General features: G+C 39.3%; 3 protein-coding genes across 12 annotated transcripts in view; 1 reads left to right on the top strand and 2 right to left on the bottom strand.

The window, feature by feature from the left end:
- The window catches only part of GUCY2C (guanylate cyclase 2C), a 140,844-nt gene extending 127,810 nt beyond the window's left edge, over positions 1-13,034 (bottom strand). For 8 of the 10 annotated variants that reach the window (XM_086714026.1, XM_086714022.1, XM_086714032.1 and 5 more), the window contains exon 1: positions 12,792-13,002. The gene's annotated coding sequence lies outside the window, so the exon portion shown is untranslated. Of the gene's footprint in view, positions 1-12,791 lie in introns of all 10 variants that reach the window. The other 2 variants (XM_086714025.1, XM_086714024.1) reach the window with 2 other exon arrangements.
- Positions 13,035-13,550: 516 nt separating this feature from the next.
- H4C16 (H4 histone 16) lies at positions 13,551-13,935 on the bottom strand. Its single transcript, XM_025930188.2, has one exon. It carries the CDS (start codon positions 13,878-13,880, stop codon positions 13,569-13,571), a length of 312 nt encoding a protein of 103 aa, XP_025785973.1. The 5' UTR covers positions 13,881-13,935; the 3' UTR covers positions 13,551-13,568.
- A 3,033-nt stretch (positions 13,936-16,968) lies between these two features.
- H2AJ (H2A.J histone) lies at positions 16,969-17,632 on the top strand. Its single transcript, XM_025930712.2, has one exon. It carries the CDS (start codon positions 17,073-17,075, stop codon positions 17,460-17,462), a length of 390 nt encoding a protein of 129 aa, XP_025786497.1. The 5' UTR covers positions 16,969-17,072; the 3' UTR covers positions 17,463-17,632.
- The last annotated feature ends 2,147 nt before the right edge of the window (positions 17,633-19,779 follow it).

The raw sequence follows: 19,779 nt of genomic DNA, 5'->3' as shown, positions 1-19,779 counted from the left end.
CAGTCAGAGAAAGACAGATATCACATGTTTTCACTCATATGTGGATCTTAAGAAACTTACCAGAAGACCATGGGGGAAGGTAAGGGTAAAAAAAAATAGTTACAAACAGAGAGGGAGGGAGGCAAACCATAAGAGACTCTTAAATACAGAGAACAAACTGAGGGCTGATGGGGGGGGGTGTGGAGAGGGGAAAATGGGTGATGGGCATTGAGGAGAGCACTTGCTGGGATGAGCACCGGGTGTTGTATGTAAGTGATGAACCACAGGAGTCCACCCCCAAAACCAAGAGCACACTTTACAGACTGTATGTTAGCCAATTTGACAACAAATTATATTTAAAAAAATAAATAAACGTTAAAATTTTTTTTTTAAAAGGAACAATAGAAACAAAGAAAAAACAAGAGACAAACCAAAAAATAAACTGTTAACTATAGAGAACAAACTGATGGTTACTAGAAGGGAGATGGGGAGAGGAGGTGAAGGGGTTAAGAAAGGCACTTATGATGAGCATCATGTGTTGTATGGAAGTGTTGAATCACTATATTGTACACCTGAAACTAATTTTGCACTGTATGTTAACTACATTGAAATTAAAATTAAAAAATCTTTTATTATACTTTCTTTGGATTAATTCCATTTTTCCTAATATTTTAAGCTGAATACTTAGCTCATTAATTGTCACTCTTTTTTCTCATGAAGAAACTTATGTATAAATATTTCAGCCTATAAATTTTCCTCTAAGTAGTACTTTGGATGCATTTCAGCTATGCTTTGTTCTCTATACGGTACAACTATCTTTATAAAGGGTAAAATGGAACATGTGCTTTCTAGATTAAAATCTTTTATTGATTTTCAATTACACTTACAAGAAAACCCCCAATCTTTTTGGAGCTGGTGTGCCACCCTCTCCAGCCTCATCCTGTCCCACTCTCTCCCTCCTTCGTGGCGGCTTAGCCACACCAGCTTCCACTCCTTCTTAGATGTGCCACATTCTTTCCCCTTACGTCTCATTTCTGTTCTTTAGCACTAGGCTTAACTGCTATATCCATGAGAAGTCCCTAACCACTCTAAGTTAGCTCCCTAAGTCCACCAGGAAATAGTCTTTATCACATCCCTTATCTCCTTCATAACATTTATCACAATTGTATATATTTATGTTTGGTAACGTGGTTTTTTTTCTGTCTTTCCAACTAAATTGTAACTTGCATGAGGACTTCTAGAAAATAGCTAGCAAACAGACTGAAATTAATGGAGTAATAATAGTAACATTATTTGCATAGAATATCAACACTATAACAAGGCATGTGAATACTAATGAGATTAAATACATACTTTTTCTTAAATTATTGAAGACTGTTCAAGTTATCTAAATCTGTTATAATAGAGATAACATATATAGTAGAGATCACATATATAATAGAGATAAAAATGGATTTTTCGCCCCAAGAATATTTTTTTTTTCTGAAAGATTAGATTCTGCTATCATTGTCTGGGATTCCACTTGCCACCATCATCAGATGAGGCACCAACCAGAACCATAGATCCTTCTTATCCTTCTTTCTAGTCAGAGCACCAAACTGTTGGTTGGTGATGGCCATAGAGTCCACAGTGGAGGCCACATGCAAGTCCACTATCCTCCACAGATCCACTTCCTGCCGTGTTCAGTCAAGCCCTTGTTATAGTCAGTCAAGAAAGGACCACTGACAGCTTTCTCAGGCTTGGGAGACTTTTCTTCCAGATATTACAAGATATATAAAGGTAGCCATAAGCTAAGATATGCAATATAATGTGATTATTTCACACCATGAAATGATCTCTAGCTTTTGTACTTTTGCCTTGTCTATAAATGATACTTTTGAGGATTTATTTAAAGGTCAAGTGTTGGTGGCTCATATATATTAAAAGAGTTTATTAAGTAGCAAAAGGCCTTGAGACACAGAGAGAATACTTAAAACTTGGATCAAAATCTCTGAAAGAACTGGAAAAAGATGATAGACTGTGTAAAAACTATCATTGAAATATTAAAAATAACAGAGGAAGAAAATAAAATAGAAAAGAAATTTGCCAGATTCTATTCAATGAACAAAGTACTAAGGAACAAAAAAAATACATGAAAGATACAACTTAAGCGATGATGTTTTAACTTTTGAATAAAGTAATTTTTATTTTTAGTAAAATGTGAAAAACTGTATGTTATTACCATGATCACTTAAAGTTATTGACATATTTTATATTATTTTCCAAGATTTGATACAATCAATCAATATGTATTTTATTTTACTAAAAACTTACAGACAACTGACCAAAAACCTGGCTCATGTGGTATATACTAGAAGCAGTAAAATTGTTTGGCAAATACATTGAAACACCCCCGAATACATACAAAAGTTACAACTGTTCTTTGATAAGTCTCCTTAGATATTTAAAATGTGGATAGTTATCAGGCCATTTCAGTTTAAAATTTTTCATGAGAGAGAGCCAAAGCATAAGAGACTCTTAAAAACTGAGAGCAAACTGAGGGTTGATGGGGGGTGGGAGGGAGGGGAGGGTAGGTGATTGGTATTGAAGAGGGCATCTTTTGGGATGAGCACTGGGTGCTGTATGGAAACCAATTTGACAATAAATTTCATATATTAAAAAATAAAAAAAAAATTATTCATGAGAGAAGCATCACAAAGCAGAAAATGAATGTCCTCAAATACATCCGTATGTCGTAGTCCGTCTTCCCTTTTCAGCCCCTCGTTGATGACTGTGCATCAGGAGTCTGGGGACTGTTGTGCTATCAAGTGAACTCATCCTCCAGGCCCTCAGCCTTTGTCTAATCTGCTCTCCTGCCTTTGCTCCACCCACTTCACCTTGTGAATGGTACCACCAGGGGTGCCCTGCCAAGTGTGAGAATCCCTCTACCATCTCTTCACCACCTTTACCTGACTATCACCAGGTCCAGTCAAATCTAGCTTGTTAATGTAGCATTAATTTACCCTTTTGCATCCATTTTCCACCCTTCCTTCCCTGGTTCTTACCTTTCTCTTGGGTGATGACATCATATTTACTGCAGTAACCTCCCATCTTGACACTCTCAAATTCACTTGTGATTGCTTCCCAAAGGATCTTTTTAAAATACACATTTGACTAGAGGACCCTCTCTGATGATTCATAAATAACTTGCAAATTATTTCAGCTGAAAACCCAAATTTCTTAACCGTCATGATATAGTCTTTTCCTGTACTAGTCCAGTCGCTCAGGTCCCACCATTGGAGACTAGATTGGAGACAGAGTACATATCCTCTAGAATATTTTTCCTCACTCTTCCCAGCAAAATTTATTATGCTTTGTGCTTCTGAATAGATGTACTTCTTTCATATTTCTGGAGTCATATTTATAAAACAGTTTAGTAAGTACTCATTTTTATAATATATAATGTTACAGACCCCGAGACCCGTGACTTTGTTTCCCTGGAGTCTAAGATCATGCTTGCCACACATGAAATGCACAATCAGTGTGTAAATTATAATGTATTGCAAGAATGATAGCCCCACCCCTTCTTCTCTTCCTCTGAGTCAGTACCTGGGATTTTCCCAGACCTGAACACCGCAGTGCAGTTTCCGGCAGTGGTATATGGCAATGAAACATCATAACAATGGCATTATTTCATTATCAGGAACTATTTTCCCAACAATAATCATAAGTCTCCCCACAGTTTTCTAAATAATTTATTTTTAGATAGATATACATTAAAGGTTTATTTTTTGATATTCTATCAGTTCTGTCTTTAAATATTCCAAAGGATTAAGTACTTAGGCATGTTGGCAATGGCAGGGATGAATTCCCTAGTGGAATATAAATTTGGTAAATTCTAGAGTGGTCATATAACCTGTATCATCATGTCTTCAAGTTTGCTTTTTGATTTTTCAGTAAGCCTCTCATAAAAAACAAAGCTTTAATCGTACTATATTGAACAGCTTCATCCTAGACCTCTGCAGATTTCATGGCATTACCCCCCAAAATTGTATGGCTGTAGTACCTCCATTGACTCCACTTATAAGCCACAAGTCCTCTTTTAAGATTTCCCATAAACAATCTGCCCATGAACAAACACCTCTTTGTTTTAGAGGAAATTTCTTATTTTTTTAGTATTTATTTATTTAAAGTTTATTTATCTCAAAGAGAGAGAGAGAGAACACGAGCAGGGGAAGGGCAGAGAGAGAGAGAGAGAGCAGGCTCGGTGCCATCGGCACAGAGTCTGGGGCGGGGCTTGATCTCAGGAACCAGGAGATCATGACCTGAGATGAAACCAAGAGTTGGTCTCTCAACCAACTGCACCATTCAGGTGCCCCTAGAAGAAATTTCTTGAGTCAATATGCACAAGTATTATTCTTCATTATTTAGCCACGTCCCATGAAGTTCTGTTTTACTTAGGTGAGAAGACAGATCAGTGTTAAAGAACATTTTTGATTTTCCTACAGCTTCACTCGACTAAAAATGAAGCATACATACATACACACCTGAATCTAGTCAGGAAAGAATGCTTTCTTCTGATCAAGGATACCCGTCCTCATTGGACTATCATAATAGTAAGGAACTATTTTGTATTGCATTAATAAGCCTCTAAATGTTTTGGAATTGTTCAGTATCAACATTTGTAATAGAAAATGTTATTCACAGTTATAATTTATCATAAGGGGCAGTTTGGAGGAAGAAAATAATGTGCTAATTTGGAAAATGCACTTGTGAATAATATTACCCATTTAAACCAGATAAAAGAAGACAAGATGGATGGAATGTTGAAAAACACTCGCATTTGAAAAGACGAGCGAGGAAATAAAGATAATAAAAGAGATTGCACAAAAGTAGAGAATACTAACATGGTTGTGAAAGACAAAAGACTCATGTTTCCAGAAAAAGACAATTGTTAACTGTGCAAAATGCTACAGGCAAAGCAAACCAAAGCATTCCATTCCCCTGCTTCTCAGGCACACCTACTCTTCCTTTCGTCACGATTACATAGCCACATGGAAAAATAAGATTTTTGATGTGACTCCCTGAAATGTTCCACCTTTCCCTTTATCCCTTTTGCAAGATTAAATGTTCTAAGACCCCCACACCTACTCAAATCAAACACATAATTTGCTATTTGGAGGGGCAAATATTTTATTGAATTCTGAGGTCAAAACACTAACCAATATTTATTTTATTATATTCACATAACTCAATATCATGTTTCAGGTCTTATGGCTTTTTAGTTAAAACTGTGTAATTTTTAAAGTCTATAAGTATGTTCAAATTTTGGTTTTCTTCAAAACTAAAATAAAGGGGTGTTTAGGTGGCTCAGTCAGTTGTGTCCGACTCTTGATTTCAGCTCAGGTCATGACCTCACAATTCATGAGATTGAGCTCTGCACAGACATTTTGGAGCCTGCTTGGGATTCTCTGTCTCTGTCTCTGTCCCTCCCCTGTTTGTGCTCTCACTCTCTGTCTCTCAAAATAAATAAACTTTTAAAAAATTAAAATAAAAAGGAAAAGGAGAAATCGGAAAAATATAGATGAAAAAATTGGTATACCAGTGATCATATTTCTAATATGTAAAACGATTCTTTAAAGCGATTTCAAAAACACTAACATTCATATTGGAAATGAAAGGGTAGACAACAAACACCGAAAATTCACAAAAAAGAAAATCCAAATGACCTATTGATATCTGAACAAGTAGTCAATCTTTCCATAATAATTCATTTATTAATCCAACAAATACTTACCGAGACATATTTTGCATCTTTTTCAGATGAAAAAGCAGAATACCATTTTTCATACGAAACAATCGTAGTTCTAAAAATATGATACTATTCAGGGTTGATAAGAGCGTGGAGAAATGGGCACTTCTAAATCTCCCATTTAGATATGGGAGAGTTTCAAAGGGGTGTAGTATTTCTCCATGGCAGGGAGCCACATATTTCAAAAGTCGTGCATTTTTCTTCACCTAGAAATTCTACCTATAGGAATATATTTAAGTAAATAATCAGATATGTTCATAGGATTTATGTGCAACAATATTTTTTGCAGCATTATTTATAATAGCTCCCAAAGGAAACAAACAAAATGTCAAATGGTGAGAAATTGGTTAAATAAATCATGGTGTGTTTGTACATCATCTAATAAAAGTCATGTGGAAAAACAGTTAATGGAAAATATTCTTGATATGTTGACAAGTTTAAAAAGCAAATATTAAACTAATATATATGCTATCATTCTGATTTTCTGATTGTTTATGTTTAAAAGTACCCCCAAATATAATACAGTTACATGTGAATATAATATTTGCACATAATACTATAATATAAACTAAAACGTTGACAGTGATGACCTCTGAAGGCAGGACTCAGGAGAGTTTTTAAAAATGTGTTTCCTTTAAAAAATAAATGTGTTTCCTTTGCTTTTTCTCTATATCCTATTGTTTCCCTATTAAATAAGCACTGCTTTTATAATAAGAAAAAAAGTTACAAAATTGGATTTTTATAATTAGCTGATTGATAACCTAAGAGTAGTTTCAGTATAGTGTGAGGGTGAAGGTTTTTAAATTTGGTTAAGTAGTGATTTGAAGAAGTAGAGGCAATCAATATAGACTGTATCTCAGAACACTTGGCATTTAAGTGCAGGAAAAGATCCAAGGTTAGGTTTAGAGGGAAGTCAGGTTGAGGACAAAGGAGATGGAGAAATATATATAATATATATATATATATATTTATATATAATATATATTTATATATAATATATATATTTATCATATATATCATATATATAATAATACGTATTTAGGGTAAAGAGAAAAAGACAGTGGAGAAAAACATTTGTACATAGATTAAGGTAATTTACAGATATCGTTATTTACCCATGTAACTTTACATATAGGTATAAGTTAAGAGAAGAAGAAAAATGCAAAATAGTATGTTAACTCATAGTAAAACATGTGTAAATATGACAACATATTAGGTTGTATTAGTCAAGATTCTCCAGAGGAACAGAACCCATAGAATATATATGTATACACACACACACACACACACACACACGCATATACAAAGACAAGTTTTGTCTATCCATATATATATAGAAAGAGAGAGAGAGAGAGAGGTTATATGTAAAAAGTATATATATTATGAAATTTATATATTATAAATATATATTACATTATAAATTATTATAATGTAATATATAATATACATTTATATTATATTATATTATATTATATTATATTATATTATATTATATTATATTATATTATATTATAAATTAGAGAGAGAGAGAGAAATTTATTTTAAGAAACTGGCTTACATGATTATGCAGGCTGGCAAGTTCAAAATCTTAAGGGTTGGCCAGCAGACTGGAGACTCAAGAAGGTCTGATGTTGCAGTTCAAGCTCAAAGACCTGTCTGCTGGCAGAATTCAGGCAGTCTTTGTTCTATTAAGACCTTCAAGTGATTGTCCACATTATGGGCAAAGTCTACTGATTTAAATGCTAATCTCATCCACAAAAAAATCATCCTCACAGAAACATCCAAAATAACATTTGGTCAAATTTCTTGACCCTATCAAGTTGACACTTAAAATTATCATCACAAAGGTACTGATGAAAAATGAAAATAGTTCCGCCGGGTAGCAAGATTGCTAGTTTTTCTTAATACTGTCTTTAAATTTGTTACAGTAAAGGTTAGGCATAATTTATTAACAATGAACTCATGCTGTTCAAAACTCAGAAGGGCTTCAACTTTTATAATGCCTCATCTTCAACCACATTAACAATTATGAGGTCATTATACTATCTATACATTATCACTCACTCCTAGAATTCTTATCAAACACCAGTATACAATTACATTCCTGACCTAATTTGAGTATGTCCCATCAACATTTACAGAGTGGAAACATCTAATCACAAATATAGAAGTATATGGGACACTAGTATAAATATGTGGCATTTATATCTTTTGGGAAGCAGAGGTCATGCAGCCTGGGTTTTAGGCATAATGTTACCACTAACTGGCTACAGCAATTTGAATAATTATTCAAGGGACATGAGTCTGCCAAACTACAAAAAACAAGAGTGACACTTGCACACTAGCCTTAAAGAAGTGTTTTAAGGAATAGATGAAATAATAGATTTTGCTTTGAAAATATAAAGAGGTCCAAAATGAAATAAATATTTCTACAGTGATTTAGGGAAAATTAAAGAGGAATCAAAAAGGTGTCAGAGAGGAAGAGATTTTACTTTCAGTCCCTCATAAGCTAATCAGAACTTCCAAACAAGGTCAGGCCTAAAAGGACACAAGTCATTGGTTAAGGGATGGGGAATGAGTAGGTGTTTATCATCATAATGGTAACATCCAACATTTAGTAAATGTATAATAAGTGTCAGGCAACCTGCCATATATTGCCTATATTATCCCTTTTAACCGTCATAAAATCCTGAGAGCTGTTATTGCCATGTTATAGATGTGGAAAGTGAAACTCAGATTTGTTAAGGGACTTACCCAAAGCTACTACATGTGGCATGATGCTTCCTGAAATTTTCCCGTTGCTTTAGGCTCATGACAAGGGGCCCCTCTGGATGCCAGGTTTTATAGTGGGAAGTGAAAGTACAAACCATCCTCTCCCCACTCCACATCTATTGAGCTTAGAGCTAGTCAGCCATGGAGGAAGGAAAAGTTTTTTATACTGAATAAGAGATTGAAACTTTAAGTAGATTTGACTTTTAATAACTGAGACAGTGACCAAAACATAATGGAATCTTTTCAAGATATCATGAGGTTAAAGGAGAGATCTGATAGAGAATGGATGAAGTTTTCACATTTGTCTCCTGAGTTGAGAATATTCAATAAACCAGTTACATTTGAGGGTAGGAAATGGAGCAGTTATCCAGGATCCTTCAAGAACCTCCACATAGACATAAATATGTATACGGGGTTCATCAAACAATTCCAAACACAAACTGGGATGGGAGAGATACCGCCAATATAGACATAAGAAGAGCCAATGGAAAATATTTAAAGATACACATATTATGAACAGAAATTATCTGTGGATTATAGTATTTATGAGGATGTCAGATGTTGGGTGAATCTTCTTTTGTTGTCCCAGAATTCATACCTAGAGTCCAAGCTGTGGATAAAGAGGCATCATGTACCTCAAATTCTAAAGACAGAATTGCAATCAGACATTGCCTTTCCAGGCTTACTAAAAGGAGGCAGAATCAGTTCCACCGCCATGAGCTGCTACTTCCGTGGGAAGATAAGGGTAATCACAGCTATGAGTTATCAGTCCAGAGAGGCATTTGACAGCTCTTTTCTCCTCCTTCCTTAGGGGAGACTGAATGAAGAGAATTAATCTCCTATTCTGGACAGACATATCCACAGGCACTAGACTGTTTTGCCTGCAGCCACCTAAGCAAGAGAAAAGAGAATGGACACAGATGGTAAAGCTGAGAGAAGGGATGGCAGCAGTTATTACCTTTGGGCCACAACCTGGAATGTAACCAAATTACTTTCTTTCTCTGACCACTGAATTTAGAAACCACTGCAAAAATCGTATTTCATCAAATATTTAAGCAAGACAATTCCCTGGAAGAATTTAAATGTTAATGATTACCTATAGAATCCTTATCTCCCTTCTGGGTCTCCCACTATAAATCAGGGACTCTTCTTTCTTTTTTTTTTTTTTTAATTTTTTTTTTTTTCAAAGGGACTCTTCTTTCAAAGAAACAGTTGGCAGGTCTAATTGAGGAAATGAAATCCCTTTACACCCTTACCCCTTACATGTGAAATGTAAGAGATACAGACAAAGCTATTTTGGGAAGGTATATATAACCTATAGATAATATCATATATAGTAGAGTAGTGTCAATGATACATTCTTCCCACTTGTAATATACACATACACATGTGCATGTGTATATGTATCCTTTCCATATGCACTATATAACCTTCCCATTAATCTTCTGGTCATATCATGCTTGTGAAAATTCATTTCAAAGTAAAATACTTAAAAATATTGATTTCATTATTAAAGTATTTATACTTGTAGAAAACTCGGAAAATACAGCAATATCTAAAGATGAAAATTAAAATAATCATAAACCTGTATTCATTAATAACTACCGTTAACATGTTGGTAAAGGGAAAGATTAATTGTAGTGTTTTACTGTATCAATATTGTGCTCTATGTAGTTTTATATCCCACTTTTAAATTCTTACTTATACACATATTTGTGCTTACTTATTTGTGCTTACAAATAAAAGACTTGGAAATAAGTGTTTCTGAATGTAGAATACTAGCAATAATAGCTATGATAACATTAGATGCATGAAAAATGAAAGGTTTCCAGAACAAAAAAGAGAGCTTAGAAATTGAGTGATATTTAAAGTATTTAACAAATGGTTACGGGTAATAGTCACTGGCTGATCAGAAGGGAAACCAGGCACAACAGTCAGCTTGTCTCCACACTCGTGTGTCTGGGCTGAGTATTACTCCTGCATAAGAGGAGACAAAGCCTTGAGAAGCCAAATAATCAAATGTCACACTGATATTTGGCAACAAGATCACAATTACCACCTAAGACCCAATTTCCTGTCCAGGGTTTTTCGTACTTATCAGGTTGCCTCCTTATATGAAAGCTTTCTGAAATGTATAAAGTGCTATTTAAGTGTACATTCTAATTAATATTATCAATACAGTTAAACAAATACACAGAGATTAGTACACAGGACCAATGAAATATCCAACAGTAGGAGGTCCCCAATACACCAGGCCTGGGAACTACTGTGACCTTTGTTCATGACATTTGTTCCCTAAGCTTGGTGTGGCATTCCCCTTCTAATACCATCTGACCTTTGAAGACAGCCCTACACCTGACAAAATTTGTTCTGTGCACCAACAGCACCTCATTCATGCCCCTCTATTAGAGTAAACCACACGTGTACCACCCTCCCGATGTCTACTCAGAAAATAGAAGCTTCTTGATAGCAGACACGTGCTTATTTATCTCTGAATCTTCAAAACTTAACAGTACTTGGAACAAAGGAGGCATTAAATGTTCAAAAATCAGAAGAGATCACTTTGCTAATTTCAACAGCATCCCATTCACATTTAAGGGAGGCATTACAGAGAAGTTTTAAGTTCTTTAACAAACATTTGTAGTAGGCATTTTAATTTTTTATTTACTTTTGAGAGGGAGAGAGAGTGTGTGAGAGGGAGAGGGAGGGAGAGAGAGAGAGAGAGAGAGAGAGAGAGAGAGAGAGAGAGAGAGAGACAGAATCCGAAGCAGGCTCCAGGCTCTGAGCTGTCAGCACAGAGCCCAATGCGGGGCTCAAACTCATGAAATGTGAGATCATGACCTGAGCGGAAGTTGGCGGCTTAACTGAGCCACCCAGAGGCCCCTGCAGTAAGGCATTTTATTAGTCAACTTCAGAAAAATCTCAGTTCCAATTTCAGATACTTTATTGTATTCTCAAATCATGTGACCCAGTTTGGGTTTGGAAAACATGATTACTTTAGGACCGCTAGTACTACCATAGGACTCATACAGACAAATATAAAGATTTCCTGTGCTCCAATAATTTGGTTATATTTTATAAAGAGCATAAGACATGAGCAAAAATAGCTATGTTCCAAGGGAGAACGTGAATTCTACTAGGCAGTTAGGAAGAAATAAGGCCATCACCAAAAATACAAGCAAAAAAAAAAAAAGCAATTCCTAGTAAGCTAAATACTTAAGGAATAGATATATTGAACTGCCATACAAATACTTATATCCATGACCCACTGGGGTCCTAATCTTCACCCTAATATTTGATTCATGTTAAATTGGAGATCTAATAGGTACATTATCTATCTACCACCTACTTACATTCACCCTTTCACGGTCAACAAATACAGAGGCACCAAAGTGTGCCAGACTTTGCTGTTTCTTTTAAGTAACTCAGTTTTTTCATTTGCATTACAGAAAGTTGAGCTTCTGGGACTGTCTCAGTACCCTAGAAATTTAATTAATACCATAATCACGAACACACTTCAATCTTTATGGAGTAGGGGAAAATACTTAGAAGTGAAATATCAGCAAATAAGGCCAAGAGGCCTCCATGGCAGAAGCAGTGTCATGTAAAGGTAAGGCCGAAGGGTGCAGGATCTAACAGGGTTGGGTTCAATTCTTGCCTCCAATTCTTACTCCCCCATTATCAGTTTCCTCATCTGTAAAATAGCAATAAATACTTCATAAGTTTGCTGGGGAATCAAACGCAGTAATGGGACACAAAGTGTTCCAAAGCGCCTGACCCCCAATAATTGGTATAATGCCAGATTCCACTTGGAGAATACTAGAAATGTTTCCAAGTGAGCTCCGTTCCCGCCTCGCCCCACTGGCGGCCCCTGCCGGCCAGCACAAAGACGGGTCCCCAGGGTCCTGATCCTACAGTCGCCTGGGGAAAGCGCCCTCAAACAAGCCGCCCCTTGCTCCGGGTTTCCAGGCCACACCGCGGAATCACTGGGCAGGACCCGCGATTACACAGCTACCTCGCCCCCACCATTTCCACCGAATTTATCAGAACGCGGGCCTCCGTCCATCTCCCACCCACAGCCCCGCCGACGGCTCAGAAAAGGGCTTTTACTCTACAGCTAGGGCTTATCTCCTCCTGAACAGCAGCACGATGCCGCCCCGCACCCCTGGCCGCACTGCCGGCTAACTCCTGGATCTCCAAGGCCAGGGGTCAGAGCACCACCGCCAGGCATTCGGGCCGGGATGCTCACCCGCTCCATGCCGCTAACTGCAGCTGGCCACTGGCCGAGGCCGCGAGCCTTGGCCCCGCCTTCGACTTCGCCCGCGCTTGGCCGCCTTTATTCAGCGTCGGCACTGGGTCACCTCCTACTCAAACGTCAGCAAAAAAAATATTCACAGAAGGCGGCACTACTGCGTGCCACACTAGAACCGCACTTAGCACTTTCCGCGCTATCTGTACTTCCGCGTTCTCAGGGGCCAGGCAACCGTGCCGCACTGACGAGGACCCGTCCCCTCTGACGCGTGGTCCCCAGACCCAATCGGAGGCAGCACCAACTAGCCCTAATTTGCATAGAATCCTGTATATAGGCTCAGGGACAGAGGCCTGGGCCGCTTACAAGCCAACCGCCACATCTAAAACGTGGTTTTTCTGCAGTGGAGATGCCTCCTTCCCTCAAATGGAACCCGAAGTCACCTCAGGAGCCCAGGGTGTATGTGTACCATAGAACGAGGTCTCCACCCGGTACCGCACTCCCCAGACTACATCCTATGCGAGCGGCGCTGGGCCCCTACTGCAAGCACTAACCGCCCACACCCCCCGGAAGCCCAAAGCCCGCCGCCTGCAACCCGCAGCTACCCTCCGGGACAGGTACTTTCAGGGCACCGGGCTGGTGCATTTCATCCAATGCACCGATCTGCGTCTAGATTCCACATTCACACAGTAAATGCAAAGTGTTCGCTCTTTTCTTGACGTCCTGGGGGCCCTTAAAAGGGCCTTTAGAAATGTGGAGATAAGCCGCCGGGACTGCTCAGCCACCGAAGCCATACAACGTGCGGCCCTGGCGTTTCAACGCGTACACCACGTCCATTGCCGTGACTGTCTTGCGCTTGGCGTGCTCCGTGTAAGTCACTGCATCGCGGATCACGTTCTCCAGAAATACTTTAAGCACTCCCCGGGTCTCCTCATAGATGAGTCCCGAAATGCGCTTGACACCCCCTCGGCGGGCCAGCCGGCGGATGGCGGGCTTCGTAATACCCTGGATGTTGTCCCGTAAGACCTTCCGGTGGCGCTTGGCGCCTCCTTTTCCCAACCCTTTGCCGCCTTTCCCGCGACCAGACATCCTTTCAGTACGCAAAAACCCGAAAGCCGAAGAGCAAGAAGTTAGGGATTACGAGACTGGAGACCAAGCCTTATATTGCCTGGCGGCGGACCTGTTTGAAAACCTCAAGCAAGTGGGCGGAGCTCTAGGCGCGAAGGGACCTTTTTTTTTTCCACCCTCCCAAAATGAGGGAGGGAGCTGTGAGCAGAAGGAGTTGACTTTCGTTGTTTGCTTTCTTGGGAAAGCTTTTTGGTACTTTTACTGTAAAATTGAGGAAAGACTCATTGGTATTTCGTTTTCTCAACGCTTGAATAAAAATAGGCCAGATTTATGCGCGCTGGCTTCCTCTCCACCTCCTCCCTCCTGTGTCCCCCCCTATACCCATTCTCGCGCGCGATTTCTAGGAATGCTTACTTTAATAACAGCATTCCCAGACTAATATGAAAAATAAATAGTAGCCGGGAGTGCATTATATCTTGTTAGATTTCAAAGCAATTAGCTTTACACCTTTTCATCTGTGGATCATTTTCAAGTCACTAGTGGGAGGCAGAGGAGATTTTTTAATACTTTTTTCTCATTTGTGACCCCCGCAAAGAAAGAATTAAAATTGTTTCAAAAAAGATCTTATCCCCTCCTCCCCCCTCCCAGACTTTCCCTTATCACTGCTTGTGCGCCCTTTACAGATTATTCTGCCTCCTCTGCCCTCTTCCCCAACCCCGCGCACTTTTGCTTTTCAACAAATAACGATTTCTATGATTATTTAGTTGAAATAAAGTAAATTTCTTATTTCATTCAAACTTTAGGTTCTCACATCTTCCACTTTAAAATTCAGAGGTCTTAAAATAATAGAGCCCATGATCGTAGCTTTAAAGAGTGATTTGTACTGCAAATAGCTCATCAGGAGGCTTTCAATCTTTTTCTTAAGAGAATCCCTGAACAAAATGAAACTCTCAGTAGTTTCACCGCTCTAGGATACAGGACTCTCTGTCCTCCCGAAAGGTTTTATTGATAAAAGGCAGCAGTATTTAGAGGATGATTCATAACTCTTTCCCAGGCACTTAACATCTGGAGGAAGGAATATTGTAGTAAATTGTACTCCCTGTCCCCAGTCTTTAACTTTCTAAAAAAAGCTTTATAGTAATTTTTTCGATAGGTATAAATGCTTATAATTTACCCATCCTTACCCATCTCCATAACACATTTTTATTGTTAGTGATAAAAGAGTCCTCAGAATACTGTGTGTATGACTGCAAAAAATCCTGAATAGTCATATTGAACTACATGACTTTAATCCTTGACAGGAAGAAAGAAAAGTCTATCAGATCTTGAACAGATCGGGATTCTTATAATGGTAAATTGGTTGATTAACTTATATTTTATTAAGACTAAAAAATCAAAGTTAGAACATTTTCAAGTTAGAAATCCTCTTGCTGACAAGAATAAAAGGAAAACATATCCAAAATAATAATTGTTAAAAGTTTCCCTTAATACAGGCAAAATTTACAAAACTCATATCAAGAACATGTTAATAAATGCACCGGAGGTTTGTCCATTCTTCAGTTTATCTAGCAGTTGTTGGATGCTTACTAACATATTTAATCTTTACACACTTTGGGATACCTACAGAGCTTATCAACTGGTAAGTGGTACAGCCAGGATTTGGACCAAGGCAGTTTGGCTCCAGAATGAATGACTTAATCATAACAGTATACTGCTTCTCAACTTCAAAGACATTTATTGAGTGTCTACTATGTATATATAGGTTAATCATTGTTCTAGGCAATAAGGACACGTACAGAAATAGGCAAAAATGTGATTTCATTGCAATCAAATCTTTAATTAGGATGGTGGGAGGGTAAATTTGTTTTACTTTTAAACGGATACTATAATCCACATAAAATGTTGCTTATTTTAATGTGCTTAAAACAAATAGTATATTTGTATAATTGTTAAATTATGTCAGTGAATTGTTAAAAAATAGTTTCTTATAAAAAAAAAAACAAAACAACTTATTTTGTTCCAAATGCTATGGCTCTGCAATTTAGGTAAGTACAGTTGCTACCATTCTTTTTAGTCTTTTCAGGACTGGAGCACCACAGGGGCAGCAGAGGACTGGGAAAGGGAACTACCAAGTGCCACCAGAATGTCTTAGGCGACCATATTGATTTCCGGACTCCTCTACAAAGAGACCCTCAGTCTCCTTGAGAACATGATCAGCAGCGCGGTGATGAATAAGGAGCAAACCAGGGCCAAGATTTTGTGCTTCAGAAACTGTGCTGCTCCTGCGGCCTCTCCCTGGAATCCAGAGACTCTTTTCAGGCTCATAACCTCAAAGACAAGACATGTTAGGTTTTGGCTAACCGAACTTGTTGCAGTCTCTGAAGAAAGCATTCACGTCTAGTCTAGCACTCTAGTTTCGCAGTCCCTAGAAGCGAAGATTGGCAACCTGTGAATGGCAGAATTGCGCAGGGATCCAGTGTCATCTAGGCTGATTAAGAAAGTTCAGATGGTCAGTTCAGTCCGAGGCATCTTTTGGAGCCAGCTCCCCACACTGTTGAGTAACAGCAGGAGCATCTGAGTTTGCAGGATACAAGGCGCGCATGTTTAAAGAAACGGCAGGCAGAGGGGCAGTGTTGCCCACAAGCGCGGGGTCTGGAGTCAGATAATTAGCTGGTTAGGATGCTGTATACGGTGAGAAAATCCACCTACCGGGCATAGCAAAGTAGGGCTCACCTTGCGTCCTCAATTGCTTTTAGTATTTCTTGCTGGAGTGCTTCGTACTTGTAGACAGAGTAGCTCTTCCAGATTTTTCAGTTTCTAACCATGGTTCCTTAATTCTTAAGACGTTCCTTGGAGCAAACTTGCACGTTCAATTCTCAGAATGCACTGAATTCAACGAAGGCCCCAAACGCAGAGCGGCCCGGTCCTGCGTATTCATATGGGGGGTTATGTAAATGAGGACTAGGAGTTTGCTCTTTTGATTGGATAGAGCTGGAGAAGGCGGTCCCTCAACCAGGAGCGCTGGTTGGAAGCGGAGCCTGCCTGTCATCGGCCAATAGAACTGAGGATGTTGCTGCGCCCAATGAGAAGACACCGCCTAGTGTCAGCACAAAGTCTTAAAGGCAGTTCCGGTGTAGTACTTCACATTCACTTGCTCAGAGCTGGATTGCTGCGTTTCGCTTCGCAGGCAGGAGTTTTTGGCGAGAGGTGAACATGTCTGGTCGTGGGAAGCAGGGCGGCAAAGTGCGGGCAAAGGCCAAATCTCGATCCTCCCGCGCGGGCCTCCAGTTCCCGGTCGGTCGAGTACACAGACTGCTGCGCAAAGGTAACTACGCGGAGCGAGTAGGCGCTGGGGCGCCCGTGTACCTGGCGGCGGTGTTGGAGTACTTGACAGCGGAGATCCTGGAGTTGGCTGGCAATGCCGCTCGTGACAACAAGAAGACCAGAATAATCCCTCGCCACCTGCAACTCGCCATCCGCAACGACGAGGAGCTAAACAAGCTGTTGGGGAAAGTCACCATTGCTCAGGGCGGCGTCCTGCCCAACATCCAGGCCGTGCTGCTGCCCAAGAAGACGGAGAGTCAAAAGGCGAAGAGCAAGTGATCCTGTCGCCACCACAGGGGAGCTGGCTTTCCCAGCAAAGACTCTTTTCATAACCGCCCGCAGTATTTTTCAATATACTCGATGTCATGGAAGGCTGGCGGGATTTAGTGGGGAGGTGGGCGGCGAGGGGCCCGCCAAGTCCAGGGCCAATAAAGTCGGTGAAAATTGTGTGGTGGAGAGAGCTATGTAGTCTCGGGGACCTTCCGGATGACCCGGGGGGCAACCGGGAGACCTCTGGAGCAGGTACTGGTGGGTTGGCTTCAGCCGCTTTGTGGGCTACTTTGGTCCGCACCCTCGAGGCGTTTTGTGGGCGGATAAAGGAGACCAGGAGGGACCCACTGGCTTGGAATTGGGCAGAGTTAGGGTCTCTCCCTACTCGCCTTAATGCAAAAGACAGGCAGAGTAGGGTGCGGTTGCAGCAGGGGGATTATTTTTACACCTCTTTCCTAGGGCTTTCACTCTTCTGTCTTGTCCCGGCTGTTCAGGACCCAATTCGGAAGACGCAGTAGGGGCTAGCTGGTGTCTGGCAGGACGTTGGCTTACTGGCCATACTTTTCAAAAGGTGGAGTAACTCTCAGTCTTGGAAGAGTGGTTCTGATGACACCATGTCAACAGATTTTTCTTAGCCTACGAGCTGTTGTGTTTACATGCTTTGGATAGCAGGTATTTTTATACACACACTTATGTTCACATTTCTTTAAGGTGAAGGAAACATCCAGTAAGATGTGTAATACAGAAGCATGAGTCATGAGTAAATTTGTTCTCCTGACACTCATGTTGCATAACAGTGCAGTGTCTTTAGTCATGAGTTGCTTATGCTTAGGAGCTTTTAAAATGATTTTCTCACGATGGCCTTGTCTCCACCATATTATACCCCTTTGGAAATGTAATCAATTTGATTTTGCTTCCTAACAACAAGTAACTTGCTTGAAGTCTTTTATGTTCCCCCATTGGCATGGAGTAAAGATCTCATCCCAACAGTCTTCTAGGGGTTGCATTGCTTAATTGTACAGTAATGCTTTAATAAACATGGGATGTGTGAAAATGTAAGGGTAAATGACTTAAGTGCAAGAAGAAACACATCTCAGATCAGGAATCCACATTTAAAAGTTTAAACCCTAGCCATCCTATTCTGTCCTCAACTGACCCTTCCATCTTACCCTTTTCTGCAAGCTTCATCCTGGCCCACCAGGCCCACAAGTAGGATCCCAGTTCAGATTTCACATCTTTGGAGTCCTCTTTCCTATGAGTCAGAGTTGCAGTCTTCCTTTCAAAAAAACAAAAGAAAACAAAACATATATATATATATTTCTTCATTTTGGTAGTGTGTGGCCCATTTTCCCACACTGACTTTATTTCTTCCCCAGTATTTATTGAGGGAGTACAGCTGTGAATGAGGACAACTAGATTTCCACTCTCTGTGAGCTCACTTCTTTTTCCTGGTAACTGAAGACAGGACATTGAACAAAGAAATGTTAATATCAGAAAAAGAATCCCCTTCAGCTTCCGTTAATACTTGTGTCTGTCTGCTGCTTGTGGAAATGAAGGTCGGGATTACTTCTCCGACATGGTCAACTTTGAGGGCTACACACATCTTTGTTAGGAGGCAGATTATTGCCCTCTAATTCCCCAGGAGAATAGACTCCAAGGGTACCATGGGCAGGTGCCAAGATGTCCACAGCTATTTATTTACTGCACTCCTACCTTCCATCCAGAAGGCTTCATCATGTGTAAAACAGTCATAATACCAATTTTAAGGACTGAGATATTTCATTTACTATACGTATGAGGCACATATTAGGTGCTGAATAAATTAAAAGAAGTATGATTTCCTACAAGATTTGGGGTTACCCTTATAGGTTAAGGTATAACTGGAACAGGCTTTTGTTTGGTTTTGTTTTGTTTTTTTAGCACACAATCATTAGGATAGTTCTCAGTGTTACCACTTTGGGGTGTATATATATATATACATATATATATATATATATATATAGGCATATATATATATACATATGCCATATATATATGTATATATATAATATATATATATATGGCATATGTATATAAAGTGTGTAGATATATAATATATATATGTATATATGGCATATGTATATAAAGTGTGTATATATATATGTATATATATATATATGGCATATGTATATAAAGTGTGTACATATCCAATGCTGGTTTTGACATTTAAGTCTTTTTTTAAATGTTTATTTAGTTTTGAGAGAGAGAGAGAGAGAGAGAATGAGTGGGAGAGGGGCAAGAGAGAGAGACCCAGAATTCGAAGCAGGCTCCAGGCTCTGAGCAAGTG

Source organism: Puma concolor, chromosome B4 (assembly GCF_028749965.1).
Source record: "Puma concolor isolate L17-30 chromosome B4, mPumCon1.1.hap2, whole genome shotgun sequence".
Classification (NCBI taxonomy): Eukaryota; Metazoa; Chordata; class Mammalia; order Carnivora; family Felidae; genus Puma; species Puma concolor.
The sequence above is the reverse complement of the archived record's forward strand: the minus strand, read 5'-3'. Positions and strand labels throughout refer to the sequence as shown.